This window comes from Panthera onca, chromosome X, assembly GCF_046562875.1.
Source record: "Panthera onca isolate mPanOnc1 chromosome X, mPanOnc1 haplotype 2, whole genome shotgun sequence".
Classification (NCBI taxonomy): Eukaryota; Metazoa; Chordata; class Mammalia; order Carnivora; family Felidae; genus Panthera; species Panthera onca.
The window spans coordinates 18,224,147-18,238,363 of NC_138357.1; the positions used below are offsets into that span (position 1 = coordinate 18,224,147).

General features: G+C 41.3%; 1 protein-coding gene and 1 long non-coding RNA gene across 2 annotated transcripts in view; one reads left to right on the forward strand and one right to left on the reverse strand.

Annotated features, from left to right (window-relative positions):
- The window catches only part of PABIR2 (PABIR family member 2), a 208,904-nt gene that overhangs the window by 171,421 nt on the left and 23,266 nt on the right, over nucleotides 1-14,217 (forward strand). Inside the window, exon 10 of the mRNA XM_081794059.1 lies at nucleotides 8,115-8,186. Coding sequence (XP_081650185.1) covers nucleotides 8,115-8,186 — 72 coding nt within the window. The remainder of the gene's footprint in view (nucleotides 1-8,114; nucleotides 8,187-14,217) is intronic.
- The window catches only part of LOC145714519 (uncharacterized), a 30,809-nt gene that overhangs the window by 13,073 nt on the left and 3,519 nt on the right, over nucleotides 1-14,217 (reverse strand). The window lies entirely within an intron of this gene.

Below are 14,217 nucleotides of genomic sequence, written 5' to 3' on the forward strand. Positions count from 1 at the left end.
GGCGGGGTGGGGGGAAAGCAGTCAAATAGTGCCAGTTGTCCTTGCTTGCGATACGTGGGAACTATATAAAACTTACCACTTATGAAAATACTAAGCTGCAGTAATTTCTAAAATAATTTAGTAAGTTGCAATGTATGAGGATTAACCAATAGTAATAATAATCAACATGGATCAAAGGCTTGCATATCACTAAATGATTTAAAGCCATTACCCGTCTGATCCTCACAACAGTCCTTTGAGATGTACTTTACTATGTTCCCCCCATTTCAGAGACAAGGAAAATGATGCCTTCAGGGTAGTTAACCCAAGTACACAGCATCCTCAAAATAACAAGAAAGAAACTCCCCTAAGTTACGTGCACGGTAGCGCCCGCCTCCCAAGGAGGCTTTGGGGTGCAGAGTAACAAAACACCCCCACAGTCCCGCTCCTCAGCCCCTGCCCAGGGTTCCACTTGATGTAGCAGGTCTTAGGAAGCTTTTCAGGTGGAAGAAACGCCTCTCTCGGCCTGCACAGATTGGTCATGGACCTGGTGCAGCAGTGAACGGATTTTGTTGACATTTCAGCATAAAAGGTACAGAGAGAGAGAGACAGAGAGAGAGAGGGAGAGAGAGAGGTCTGCAAAGGGGAGCTCGGGATTCAGTTCCCTGGGTTGTCCTGAGAATTTCTTTTCTAGATTTGAACATTTTCCTTTGGGGGAGAAAACCCAGTGCTGTGAAGCACTTCCTCCATCTAGGTGCTTATTTCTGAGCTTATTTCTTGAGGGGTCCTGCGCTGTCGTGTTTGGGGTCCCCAGGCTAAAACTAAGATCCTGATCTTGTTGAAACTCTTGGACAGAAGCTAGGAGTAGGAAAATCCTGTTTGGTTGCTACAAGCAGTTTGTAGCTTATAAGAGATAAAACCTTTGATATTCGTTTAGAACAAACTACAGTTAACTCTTTTTTTTTTTTAAATTTTTTTTTCAACTTTTTTAATTTATTTTTGGGACAGAGAGAGACAGAGCATGAACAGGGGAGGGGCAGAGAGAGAGGGAGACACAGAATCGGAAACAGGCTCCAGGCTCCGAGCCATCAGTCCAGAGCCTGACGCGGGGCTCGAACTCACAGACCGCGAGATCGTGACCTGGCTGAAGTCGGACGCTTAACCGACTGCGCCACCCAGGCGCCCCAAACTACAGTTAACTCTTGAGCAGCATGGGGGTTAGGGGTGCTGACCTCCTGTACGTTGAACAATCAGCGTATAACTTTTGACTCCCCACAAACTACTAATAGCCTGTTGCTTACTGGAAGCCTTACTGATTACAAAAAATAAATAAATAAAAACAGTCGAGGAACACACATGATTTATTTAAGAAAAAAAAATCTGCATATAAGTGGACCCGTGCAGTTCAAACCCATGTTGTTCAAGGCTCAGCTGTATTCCTGTTCTAATGATGACGTCAGGCTCCTATATATTGAGAGCTTCCTATGTACATAATATCATGTAAGTTTCACAAATCCTTAAAAGTGAGGTGTCAGTATTATCCCCCAGATAACGGAAGAGGACAGTGACAGAAAGAGAGGTTAAGAGACTTGACCAAGGCAAGGCAGTTAGCAAGTGGAGTGCTGGGATTTGAACCCATCATGTTCATGAGCGTGAAAACCTTTCCCCTGGAAACTGCAAATTCATTTCCCTGCAAATTTCAAGCAGAGACCCTACTGAAAACTAAAGTGTGGTTCAAGAAGTGAAAGTGGCTTTGCGAGGAGAGAGATAGGATGTTGTCTACATGGGAGGCGGGGAATCATGTCTGCAGACTGGTTTGCTATGGGAGCAATTATATCTCAACCGGGGAGAGAACAAGGAAGCTGAGGGGATAACATGGAGTCCGACAGCCAGTCCCTTTAGCTGGGCTTGAGCCCTGAGGGGAGAGGGCCAAGGCCAGAGGCTTATCGGCTCCGGAAACTGCATCACCAGGAATACTGTTTCTAAACCCGGTTGTGGTGGAGTCGGGCAGAGGGGACACTCGGCTCATTGCACTGACCTACGCTGCTCTTGTGACTGGTATCTTTTGTTCCTATTTTCGAAGTGCTAATTGCTGGTATCGAAGGAAGCTTTTGATTTCTGTGTGTTCACTGTGTATCTAACTACTGTACTGAACTCTCATTAATTCTGATTTAAAATTACAGCTCACATCTCTTGGGTTGTGCAGATATGCAAGCATATCGTCAATGTATACACACACACACACACACACACACACACACACACACACACATCTTCATTTTACAGATTAAAAAAACTGAGTTTCGGGGAGGTTTAGTAACTCCCTCTAGGTCACACAGCTAATAAGTGACTGCACAGATTAAACAGTAGACCTACCTTCAGATCCTGAGACCTAAATCACTATACAATAACATTTCTCTTAGGGGCGCCTGGGTGGCTCTGTTGGTTAAGCATCTGACTTTGGCTCAGGTCATGATCTTGTGGTTCATGGGTTTGAGCTCTGCATCAGGCTCTCTGCTGTCAGCATGGAGCCCGCTTCTGATCCTCTGTCCCCCCCTCTCTCTGTCCCCCTCCCGCTTGTGCTCTCTCCCTCAAAAATAAAAAGAAACATTAATAATAATAATAATATCTCGCTTATTCATGTGACTTTTTTGTAAAAATGGGATGAAGCTCTTCATGTTCTTTGTAATCTCTTTCTTTCACTTAATACACTGTAATAATTTACTTATATGCCTAAGTATTATTCAATAACATTTTAATGGATGCATAAATACCTTTGTCATGAGGGTAATAATTAACATTTATTGAGTACTTACAATGTGTCAGGCATCTTGACATAGACTATTTCTTTTTTTAAAAAAATTTCATGTTTATTTTTCAGAGAGAGAGAGAGAGAGAGAGAGAGCATGAGCAGGGGAGGGGCAGAGAGAGAAGGAGACATAGAATCTGAAGCAGGCTCCAGGCTCTGAGCTGTCAGCACAGAGCCTGACGTCGGGCTTGAACCCACAAACTGCGAGATTGTGACCTGAGCTGAAGTCAGATACTTAACCAACTGAGCCACCCAGGCGCCCCGACATAGACTATTTCATATAAGTTGTATCTACATGACAGCAGGATCACTGGTTGTTGCAATCACATCAGTTCAAAAACTCTGGCCTGCTACTCTCCTACCTGGTAGTGCCCTAACCTGTCGCCCCCAAGCAGCTTTGGGGCGATGGGATCTGCATGGATCGCTATGTCATGTGATGCAAAATGCCCATGTCTTATTGACATGGGTAAAAAGCAAACAGCAAGCATCTGGGCTGGGCAGAGGGCATGGCAAGGGTGACAAGAGTGACCCTTGGTGTTGGCAGGGCTTCCTGGGGGGAACCTAGTGTTACTAGTATAAACAAGGGACAGAGAAAAACTATACTCTAGTTTCTTGGAAGCTTTGAGATGATACTGCAAGGAAAACCACGTCAGAGAAGAGATTTTAGGGGCTTCAGGAGCCAAAGAGGAGCAGGCACCATTGGTGGGCTAGAGGGAGAAGATATAGTGAAGATATGAACATCAATATCTTGCTCATAAATGTGATCCTTTCCCATTGATGTACAATGACTACCTAATGCATCCTGGCTGCTATGGACTGAAGTATGTGCCCTCCCCAAATTCCCGTGTTGAAGCCCTCACCCCGCAATGTGATGGTATTTGGAGACGGGGCCTTTGGGAGGTAATTAGTTGAGATGAGGTCATGCAGGTGGGACCCTCACGATACGATTAGTGCCCTCATAAGAAGAGACACCAGAGAGCTTGCTCCCCCTCTCTCCCTGCTGGACATATACTTCAACTGATTCCCTACATTCTGAAAATGTTAGAGAAAAGTGGTTTATGCTTCTCCAATGGCTCTCAGAACAGCATTAGAAAAATATATTTTATTCGTTCTTTTAAAGAACTCCATAAATAATTATCGAGTGCCTACTGTGTGCCAGAAACACTTCTCAACAGTGACCAAGGCAGGTTGTGATGCTTTATTTTCAGACAGCAGGAGAAACCCGTGTACAATTTGGCAGCATGAACTCCATTCACAATGCCACGCAGCCCTCACTGCTATCTAGTTCCAAGACATTTTCATCACCCCTAAAGGAAATCTACCCGTTAAATACTCCCCCCCCCCAACTTTCTTCCTCCCCACCCTCACCCCCCCGGCCCTATGAACCACTAATCTACTTTCTGGCTCTGTGGTTTTGCATAATTCTGGATATTTCATATAGCTGGGATCATATAATATGTGTCCTTTTGTGTCTGTGCTCTCATTCTAGCCGTGTTTTCAAGGTTCATCCATGTTGTAGCACGGATCACTGCTTGCTTCCCTTTAGGGGTGAATCATATTCCATCGTATGAGTAGACCACGTTTTGTTTATCCATTCATCAGGTGATGACATTTGGGTTGTTTCCACCTTTTGGCTATTGTGAATGGTGCTGCTGTGAACATTGATGAACAAGTTTTTGTTTGGACATAGATTTCAGTTCCCTGGGGCATATCCCTAGGAGTAGAGTTGTGGGTCATATGGCAATACTGTGCTTACTGAGGAATCAGGGAAAGGGCCCACTTTTATACTGAAGACGAAAAACCACCCAGCAACCAAAAAACTAATCATTTGAAACTTTTTGTTTTTTAACATGTTTAAACATTGTAAGTAGTCTGGCCACATTTGTGACAAAATGGATCCTCCTCTCAAGGAGGCTCAAAGTGAGCCATTCAGTGCATGCTCGTTTCTACAGTTAGAAAAACCACACAAACACCAGTTGCTATTGGCCGGCCACGGTGATACCCTCGCAATCTGTGAACACCCTGAGGACAAAGGCTTATCTGAGTCACCTCTGTTATCCCAGCGCCTGGCACAGTCAACATTTGTTGGTGGAAGGGGACAAGGATGCCACCCAGCCCCCTGGGAGAGGTGATCTTGGGCACCCTCTCTTGTCCCCATGTCTTCACGGGGTCAAACCGGGCTTGATAGCACATTCCACATACACAAATGGGCAAATCTCAGAAACTGATGCTTGTCAGACCCGGGTATCCTGAATCTTGTTTTGAACAACATGATCGTCATTCCCTTGGGCGATCTCCTGGCGTCCAATGGTTCGCCTTTCTCCACTGTAACATGGGAATCCTGTTACTGGTTTCTAGTCACCTCACAGGATGGTGGAGAGACTCAAAGCAGATATGGAAGCTGGATGTATGAACATCCCTGGGCCTGTGGAGTTCTCCCCAAGTGGGCAGTGACTGGGCATGATCCCCTTTGGAGCCTGTCACTGCTGTTGACATCGAGAATACTGGTGTGGGAACAAATGCTGTCTTTGTCACGAGCTCAGCTACAGGGGCCTCTCCTTCCCTAAGCTGGCAGCTGAGGCTAAGCACTTGAGATCCCTGGGCCAGCTGTTGTGAAGTAAATGCCAGGCAGTAGGTAAGGCAGGATTCAGAGCTGGGCAGACAGCCAGGCTAGAGTGAGAGCACAGATGGAGGGGGGGGGGGGACACAAAAGTTGGCAAACAAGAATTTTCCAAGGGGGGGTTAAAAAATACAATTTTGCTTCTTAAGTAGACAAAGCACCAAAGGGGGCAGGGAGGAGGGCTGCCTAAAAATTCCTGTTTTAACTCACTATCAGCGAAAGAAGATTCTAGTACCAGAAAGGCACTGTGAGCCGTGTTTCCCGAGGAGGCTTGCCTGGGAACACAGAAAGATAGCCACACCCTTTGAAGTTTGCTGGGAGCTTACAAAGGGCAGCGTTGTTTCCACTGAGGAAGAATGATAGCCCCGCATAATGGTGTCCTTCTTCTCCAAACCCCAGACCTTATGTGATGAGGGGCAAGTGAGCCTGCAGGCCCAAGCAAAGGGGGAGGGGGGAATGCTCGGCAAGACACGCATGCTTTTAGCTTGCTTCCGAGTCAACATGGAAGCTCTTCCTAGGAAGATGGTATGGACCAAGTCAGGAGTCTGGTTCCGCTCTATTCCTAGGAGGACTGCTAAACCATACCAAGATGCCTTGTTCATTTGACGATGGCTGATAAAAATTTCCAGGTGGACATATCTTCCATCATGCTTGATAGACGTCGGTGAGACATGGTGTGAACTTAAAGGTTATAGGGATAAAAGATCATTGAGAAAAAAATGGCTAAACCCATGGTTTTAAATCAGAATGGGAATGGGTAGGATTTCCAGTGCTGGGATTCCTATCGCACAAAAGGGGAAGGTCAGTAGGCTGGCAATAGCTGTCAAAGGCAGCTCGTCCACCAGTTATTAGGAAACAGAGCCCCCAAATTGAGCTTTAACATCGCCCTGACCAACTTCAGGATGCCTGTGGTATTGCATCATGCATGCGTATGTCAGGGACCACTTCCAAAATTCTGACTCATTTCCCAGGCCAATGAAACCATGTCAGCATATGAGTTTCATTCCTGGTGTCATCCCAGGGAATTTTTGTCAGCCCTGGTGCCTGGGAATGATTCCATTAGACCTGGGAGGAGCGGTGTGGTGCCATGGCAAGAGCCAGGCGAAGCCCTAAGCTCCAGCCCTAGCTCTGTCGCCAATTAACTGTCATTCCGAGTGAGTCTTTTAACCAATCTGTATCTTGGTTTCTTCAGCGGTTAGAAAGAGACTGTTTAATGAGATGATTTCATCCCTTCTGGCTTTAAAAATAAAAACGTCTGTTTCTTTGTGCTGAATTTGACAAAAGATCGTTGTGGATATGCAGATCATCTGTTTGATCATTTTTTTTTTTTTTTTAGATCTGTAAGGAGTCTTGAAGATCATCTAGTCCAACAACCCCTTTGTCGTACAGATGTAGAAACCAAGAGCCAGAGAGGAGAAGGGAGTTGTTCAATTAGTGCAGAATCAAGGTTTAGAGATCAGGTTTCTCGATTCCCAGTCCAGTGCATTTTCCACTACATTTATTTTTAAATCAGAGTAATGCATGAGCATGGTTCAAAAATACCAAATAGTACAAGAGAGCTTGGAACAAAAAACAACAGTTCTCGGCCCCACCCCTAGTCCCACTCCTCAGGGGCAACCATTTTTAACAGATTCTGTTTTCAGTTCATCTGGTGGTTACTTCGGCATCACTAAATAATATGCCTCTACTCCTATTTCTTGGTTTATCCATTTTGGATCTTATCTACTGACTCCCGGCTATAAAAAAAAAAAAAAAGGAGCTCACTTAACATTACTCCCAACCTCCCCTCTTTCCTCCACCTCCCCATGTTTGATAGTGTTATCTTTATGAGATTTTTTTCATTCACTTTTTAAAGTAACATATGGTAAAATTTACTATTTTTGGTGTATAGTTAGTTTTATGAGTTAAGACAAGTATATAAAGTCATGTAACTACCACCACAATCAAGATATAGAACAGTTCATTACCCGCCCTGTCCAAATTTTCCCATGCTGCCTTTTGTAATCAGTCCAGCCTGCTACCCCCAACCCCAGATAACCACTGCCCTGTTTTATGTTGCTATAATTTTGCTTTTTCCAGAATGTGATAGAAGTGGAACAACAGAGTATGTGATCTTTTGAGATTGCATCTTTCACTCAGTATAATTACTTTGAGATCCATGCATCAGTAGTTCATTCTTTTGTATTACTGAGTAGTATTCCATTGCATGGATGTGCCGCAGTTTATGCATTCACCAGGTGAAGGACATTTCGGTTGTTTCCAGTTTGATAGTATTATTTTTAGCCATTCCATTGGCTACCTTTTAAGTTGCAATCGTATTCTTAAACCCATATTTCTTGAGCCATCATCCACTATCTATGAAGTAGATCTTCTTCAGCATAGTAAATGCTTTTGATTGGATTTTAAACATGATACTTTCATTCATTTACACTCGGTTTTAACTCAATTTCATTTGAGGGTGTAACTTTTCATGGGGGTCGGAGGGGTGGATTAAATGCTATCCAGCAGCCCTATTCAGGGCTACAGCTCTTCTAAATGGCTCCTGTAGCACAGACGGCCTTCTCTAGTACCAGACGTGCTTGTTGCTGGGAAGATATACACGTACTTTCTTTTCTGACCATTGCTAACTCAGACAGTAATTTTGGGGAAAAAGACCTTTCTTCATGTGGATTTCAGCTTTTGTCTGTCATGCTTTTTCTGTTCCAGCTGCCTTCACCAGCGAGCACAAAGCCACATTTCAAAGGAGACTGACAAATTATCCCCAGCTGCCAGAAGGAGGTTAGCTTTCTGTGTGTTCTGTGTCCCCCTTCTCCGATAACCAACAGGTTAATTTTCTAAAAGGAACTGACAAAAGCAGAAATTGTCTTTTTACCCCAAATGGTTTTTTTTTTTTTTTTTGCTCTTTTAAAAGATGTGAATTTGTAATATTCCTCTCCATTCATGCCCAAATGTATGCTGGGAAATACAGCATAAATGATCACAACTGAACGTTTATTATTTGCAAGATTCATATTAATGCATTTTTAAAGTGTTTACCAGAGCCAAATTATTTTTTAAATTTGTTAGCACAGTGTCTTTCCTCAAAGAGTAGCCATTTAAAGACTGAATGATATCAGCCTTGGCTATAGAGATGTGTATGTTGTTCTATTTCACTTGCTTTTTAAACCATCTTTGTGTATGTACCTTATCTACTTAGCATTTACACTGCATAACAGGAGTGAGTCTAATACCTGCACAGTACCCTACACATAATAGGTGCTCAGCAAATGCCTTTTAAATTAAAATGGTCCAAAATAGTGTTATGTATACATGAGGGTGAAGTATTCTGGATTAATGCAATGAAGTAGGCACTCTCGAACACTACTGGGAATGCAAATTGGCACAACTCTCCCACAGGGCACTTTGACGACATGTGCCAAAACCTTAACAATGTTCTTCTTCTTTCACCCAGTTATTCTCTTTCTAAGGACTTATCCAAAAAAAAAAAAATAATAGAGATGCACAAAAAATATATAAATATGAAGAGATTCATTGTAACATCTTTTAAAATAGAGGGAAAGTAGAAGCAGCTTAAAAGTTGTCCTTACTACGAAATTCTATGCAGTAACATTTATACCATGAAATGCTACATAGTTATTTACAATCCTGTTTAGAAGATACGCAATGAACATACAGTATGATCCCATGTGCGTGCACTCGCTCATGTGTGTGTGTGTGTGTGTGCGTAGAAAAAAGAAGACTGAAAAGAAATAAATAGAAATATTAATACGGGTTACCTCTAGGTTGTAGGATTATGAGTGACTTTCATTGTCTAATTTCTGTAATTTCCAAATTCCTTACAATGAGCTTGTATTACATTATAATCTGAAAAATATCTTTTCCACTTGAAAGAAATAAAGACTATTTCTGATAGATTGAGGGCTTATACTCATAAAGCCCTAGCAGTAAGATATGGAACCATTTCTCAAACCAAGATCAACCCTTCAGATGTCACGTGGAAAGTCACAGCAGCGTTTAGTTTTCAGAAAGACAAAATGAAACCCCGAAGTCTCGTGTTTAAGCATTATGAGCCCAAGTTTGGTATTGAAAGGCAAATGTGTTCATCCTTTTCTCTAGGCTTAGTTAGATTTCATCCTTCTCTCTTCTCATCCGCACCCCTTTTTCAACTGTATAGATATGTGGAACAAATGTTGAGCAAACTGGAAATAAATAAAATCCAATGGCTTTAAAATACCACAAAACCCTCCCTTCCTGTGTACTAATGGCTACCTGCCCACTGTACTCCCCAGAGTATAGGGCTGGAATCAGCCAAAATGGAGGCTTTTCTGATTCAAGCGTGAATACTGCAAATGCTCACAAGAGAGAAAAACTTCTGTCCGTAAAGATTGAGACACAACACGTACAACCTTCTCTCTCCCCTGCGTTCTTAGTTTCATACAATATAAACTAGTGAGCTCTGCTGGGGGCAAAAAAAAAAAAACTAAGTAAAAAATCATAGAAGGTGATACAGTACGGACTATTCAGAGAAATCTCAGAATCCTAGAGCTTGAAGGAAAACATTCCAACAAGCATAGGGCTCCTTCCAAATACCAGACACTATGCCAGCTTATCTCATAACAACTATCTAGCAATGCATCCCATTTTACAGATGAGGAAATCAAAGCCCAGGGAGGGGTTGTAAATTGCCTTAAATCAGTTTGTTGCCTACAAAGTTTGGGCTAGTCCTACATCTTCTGGAGACTCAGATGAAAAGGGGTTTTCTAGTATAATCTTCCCCTCAGTTCCAAACAGTCCAAATATTTACTGTGCAGTTGTGCTTGGGTATTTTGTTAATAGCTCGGGCTAATCAGGTCCAAAATCAAACTCACAGCCTTCCCCTTGTCTCCCAGTCACCCAGAATCCAAACCAAAATCTGATTGTTTTCTTACTCTCTTTCACCCCACTCTGTAAACAAGTCCTGTCAGTTTTTTCCTTCAAAAAAACCTCCAGATCCTATGCAACCCATAAGACAACCCAACCTTCACCTCCTTAAGAAATCTCTCATCCGGGAGCAGTTAGCATTTGGTCAGCAGCATTCCTTCATGTGACAAACCTATATTGAGTGTCTACCACACGCCAGGTCCTGAGATGGATAATTCGCTTGTTGTATCTCCCCAACTAGACATTAAAAACTCTGGGAGTCTAGAGTATGAGTTTTTCCACAGCCTTTTACATACCTATTGCAGCTCTGGGCATGTATTGAAGACTTGTTTGTTCAAGAGTAGAACAGATTTAAGGAATCTGTCACCAGCTTGGCAGCTGGAGAACTCTGGGGATGCCTTAATCTGTGGTTCTTCCTCAACATCTCACAAGCTACAAGGGTATGATCCACTCATTCAATGAAGACAGCATATCCAAATGTAGCTTTTTAACACCATACCTTAACAAATAAGTAATGAGATTTAACTAATATGAGATGTGGGATCCTCAAAGTCAACTGGGGACTTCTGCCTCCAAGAAGATGGAGTAGATACACTGTTCCCCATTCCTTCCACTAAGTACAACTAAAAACCCTGGACGTTATATGTAAAACAAACATGAGAAGACCAATAAAGATGCAGAGAAGAAGGCCGACTGGCTAAGGACCTCACGAACCAAAGAATGACATGGTAATGCGTTCAACAATTACTGTTCTATACCACAGGAAAAACTGTGACTCCCACCTCACCCCTGCCAGCAATGGCCAAATGAGGAGCCTGACCTTCTACTCCAACCCGGCAGTAACAGGGCAATATCCCCTCCTTTCCCCTCCCAGAGTAGCATCAGAAAGAAAAAAAAAAAAAACAGCTAAAACAGGGAGTTTGAATAAGATCCAGGGTTTCATTACATAATACCCAAAATGAACAGTATTCAATTTAAAATCATTCATTACACCGAGAACCAGGAAGATCTCAAACTGAATGAAAAAACACAATCAGTAGATGCCAAAACCAAGATGACAAGGATGTTGGAATTATCTAATGAAGATTTTGAAGCTGCTGTCATAAAAATGCTTTACTCAGCACCTACAAACATGTTTGGAACAAATAAAAAGAAAGTCTCAGCAAAGAGCTCTAAAGTCTCAGTAAACAAGAATATACAGAGGAGAACCAAATGGCAATTTTAGAACTGAAGACCTCAGTGGCTAGGCTCAAAAGAACAGAGGAGACAAATGAAAGAATCAGAGAATTTGAAGATATAACAATAGAAATTACGCAGAGAGAAAATAGACTGGAACTCAAATGAATAGTGCTTCAGGAACCGGTGATGCTGTTAGAAAAGACGAAAAAGAGAAAAGCTGAACATTTCCAAATTGGGGGAAATGTAGAAAAATACATTCAAAAAGTTGAGAGAACCCCAAACAGGATGACTCCAATGCACACTCAGACGTATCATAGCCAAACTTCCGAAAACTAAAGACAAAGAAAAAAATCTTGAAAGCAGACAGAGGAGAAAAGATATTACTTACAGGAAAACCATATTTTGAATAAGGAAATTGGCACCTTTTTCAAGTGCTAAACCTGCCAACCCAGAATCCTATATCATGCAAAAGTATCCTTCAGGAATGAAAGGGAAATAATGACATTCTCGGATGAAAAAACTCTAAGAGAATCTGTCACCATCGCACCTACCCTAAATGAGCAGCTAAAGGATGTTCTCTAAACAGAAATGATTAAAAAAAAAAAGAATTTCTTGGAACATCAGGAAGAAAGAACACAATGAAAATGTGAATAAATTAAATAGACTTTCCTTCCCCTCTTGAGTCTTCAAAATTATGTTTGGTGGTTGAAGCAAAAATTATAACACTGTCTGATTGAGTTTTAAATGCATGTAGAGGAGATATTTAAAATAATTATATTATAAACTGGGGAGGGCAAAGGGACATAAATGAAAGTAAGTTTTCTACACTTCCCCAAACTGGTAAAATAACACCACCATTAGACTGTGATAATTTATGTATATACAATGTAATACCTAAAGGAACCACTAAAATCTATACAAAGATATACACTCAAACCATTACAGATAAATCCAAATGATATTCCAAAAAATATGCAAGTGACCCGCAGGAATGCAGGAAGAAGAAAAACAGAGAAATGAAAAACAAAACAAAAAATGAAATGGCAGACACAGACCCTAATATATCAACAATAATGTTAAATGTAAATCATCTAAATGCATCAATTAGAAGACAGAGATTGGCAAAGTGGATAAGAAAAACATCACCCAACAATATGCACTCTAAAAGAAACTCACTTCAAATATAATAATATAGGGAGATTGAGAGTAAAATGATGGAAACACATATCTTATGCAGACATTAATCAAAAGACAGCATGGGTGTCTCTGGCTCTATTAATATCGGATAGGCTTCGGGTTGAAGAAAATTAGCAGAGACAGAGTGGGACATTATATGTGACAATGATATAATGATAAAATGGTCAGCCCATGAGGAAGACGTAGCAATGCTAAATGTGTATGTGGCAAACAACTGAGCTGTTTTTGAAGCAAAATATGTGAAGCAAAAACTGATAGAACTGAAAGGAGAAACAGATAAATCCCAATTGCAGGTAGAGATATAAACACCCCTCTCTCCATAATTGATAGAACAGCTAGGCAGAAAACAAAGACATAAAAGAACTTAACAATACCATCAACCAACAGGGTCTAATCGACAGTTATAGCACACATTATCCAACACCAGCAAAATACACATTCTTTTCAAGTACCCATGGAACTTGATGGACCACATTCTGCACTATAAAACAAACTTAAACATATTTAGAAGAATTAAAACCACACACAGTGTGTTCTCTGACCATAATGGAATCAAATTAGGAATCAACAACAGAAAGGTAACAGGAACATATCCAAATACTTGAAATTAAATGACATACTTCTAAATAATCCACAGGTCAAAGAGGAAGTCTCGAGAGAAAAAAAAAACACATTGAACTAAATTTTAAATAAGAACGCAACATTTCAGGGGCACCCGGGTGGCTTAGTCGGTTAAGCATCTAACTCTTGATTCTGGCTCAGGTCATGATCTCACACAGTTCGTGAGTTTGAGCCCTGTGTCAGACTCCACACTGTCAGTGCGGAGCCTGCTTGGGATTCTCATTCTCACTCTCAATCTCTCTCTCTCAATAAGTAAATAAACTTTAAAAATGCAACATTTCAAAATGTGCGGGACACAGCAAAAGCCATGCTGAGAGGGAAATTTATAGCACTAAATACATACATTAGAAAAGAGGAAAGGTCTGAAATCAGTAAATCTAAGCTCCCACCTCTAGAACCTGGAAAAAGAAGAGCAAAACAAACACAAAGGAAACAGAAGGGAGGAAAAACCATAAAGAGCAGAAATCAATAACATTGAAAAGAGGAAGACAATAAAGAAAATCAATGAAACAAAAAGCCATTCCTTTCTAAAAATCAATAAAATCAACAGATTTCTAGCAAGACTGACAAAGATAAAAGAGAGAACAAATAACCAGTATCAGGCCAAAACAGAAGATATTACTATCGACCCTGCAGACATCAAAAGGATAATAGGGGACTCTGAAAAGCACAAGCTACCACACTCACCAAAAATAAATATAGTTAGTAGCCCTATAACTATTAAGCAAGTTAAATCCATAATTTTAAAGCTCCCCCAAAAGAAATCCCTAGGCCCGGATGGTTTCACAAAGAATTCTACCAAACATTTGAAGAAAAAGTAATGGCCATTATACATAATCTCTTCCAGAAATTAGAAGTAGTGGGAACATTTCCTATTCATTTCATGAAGCTA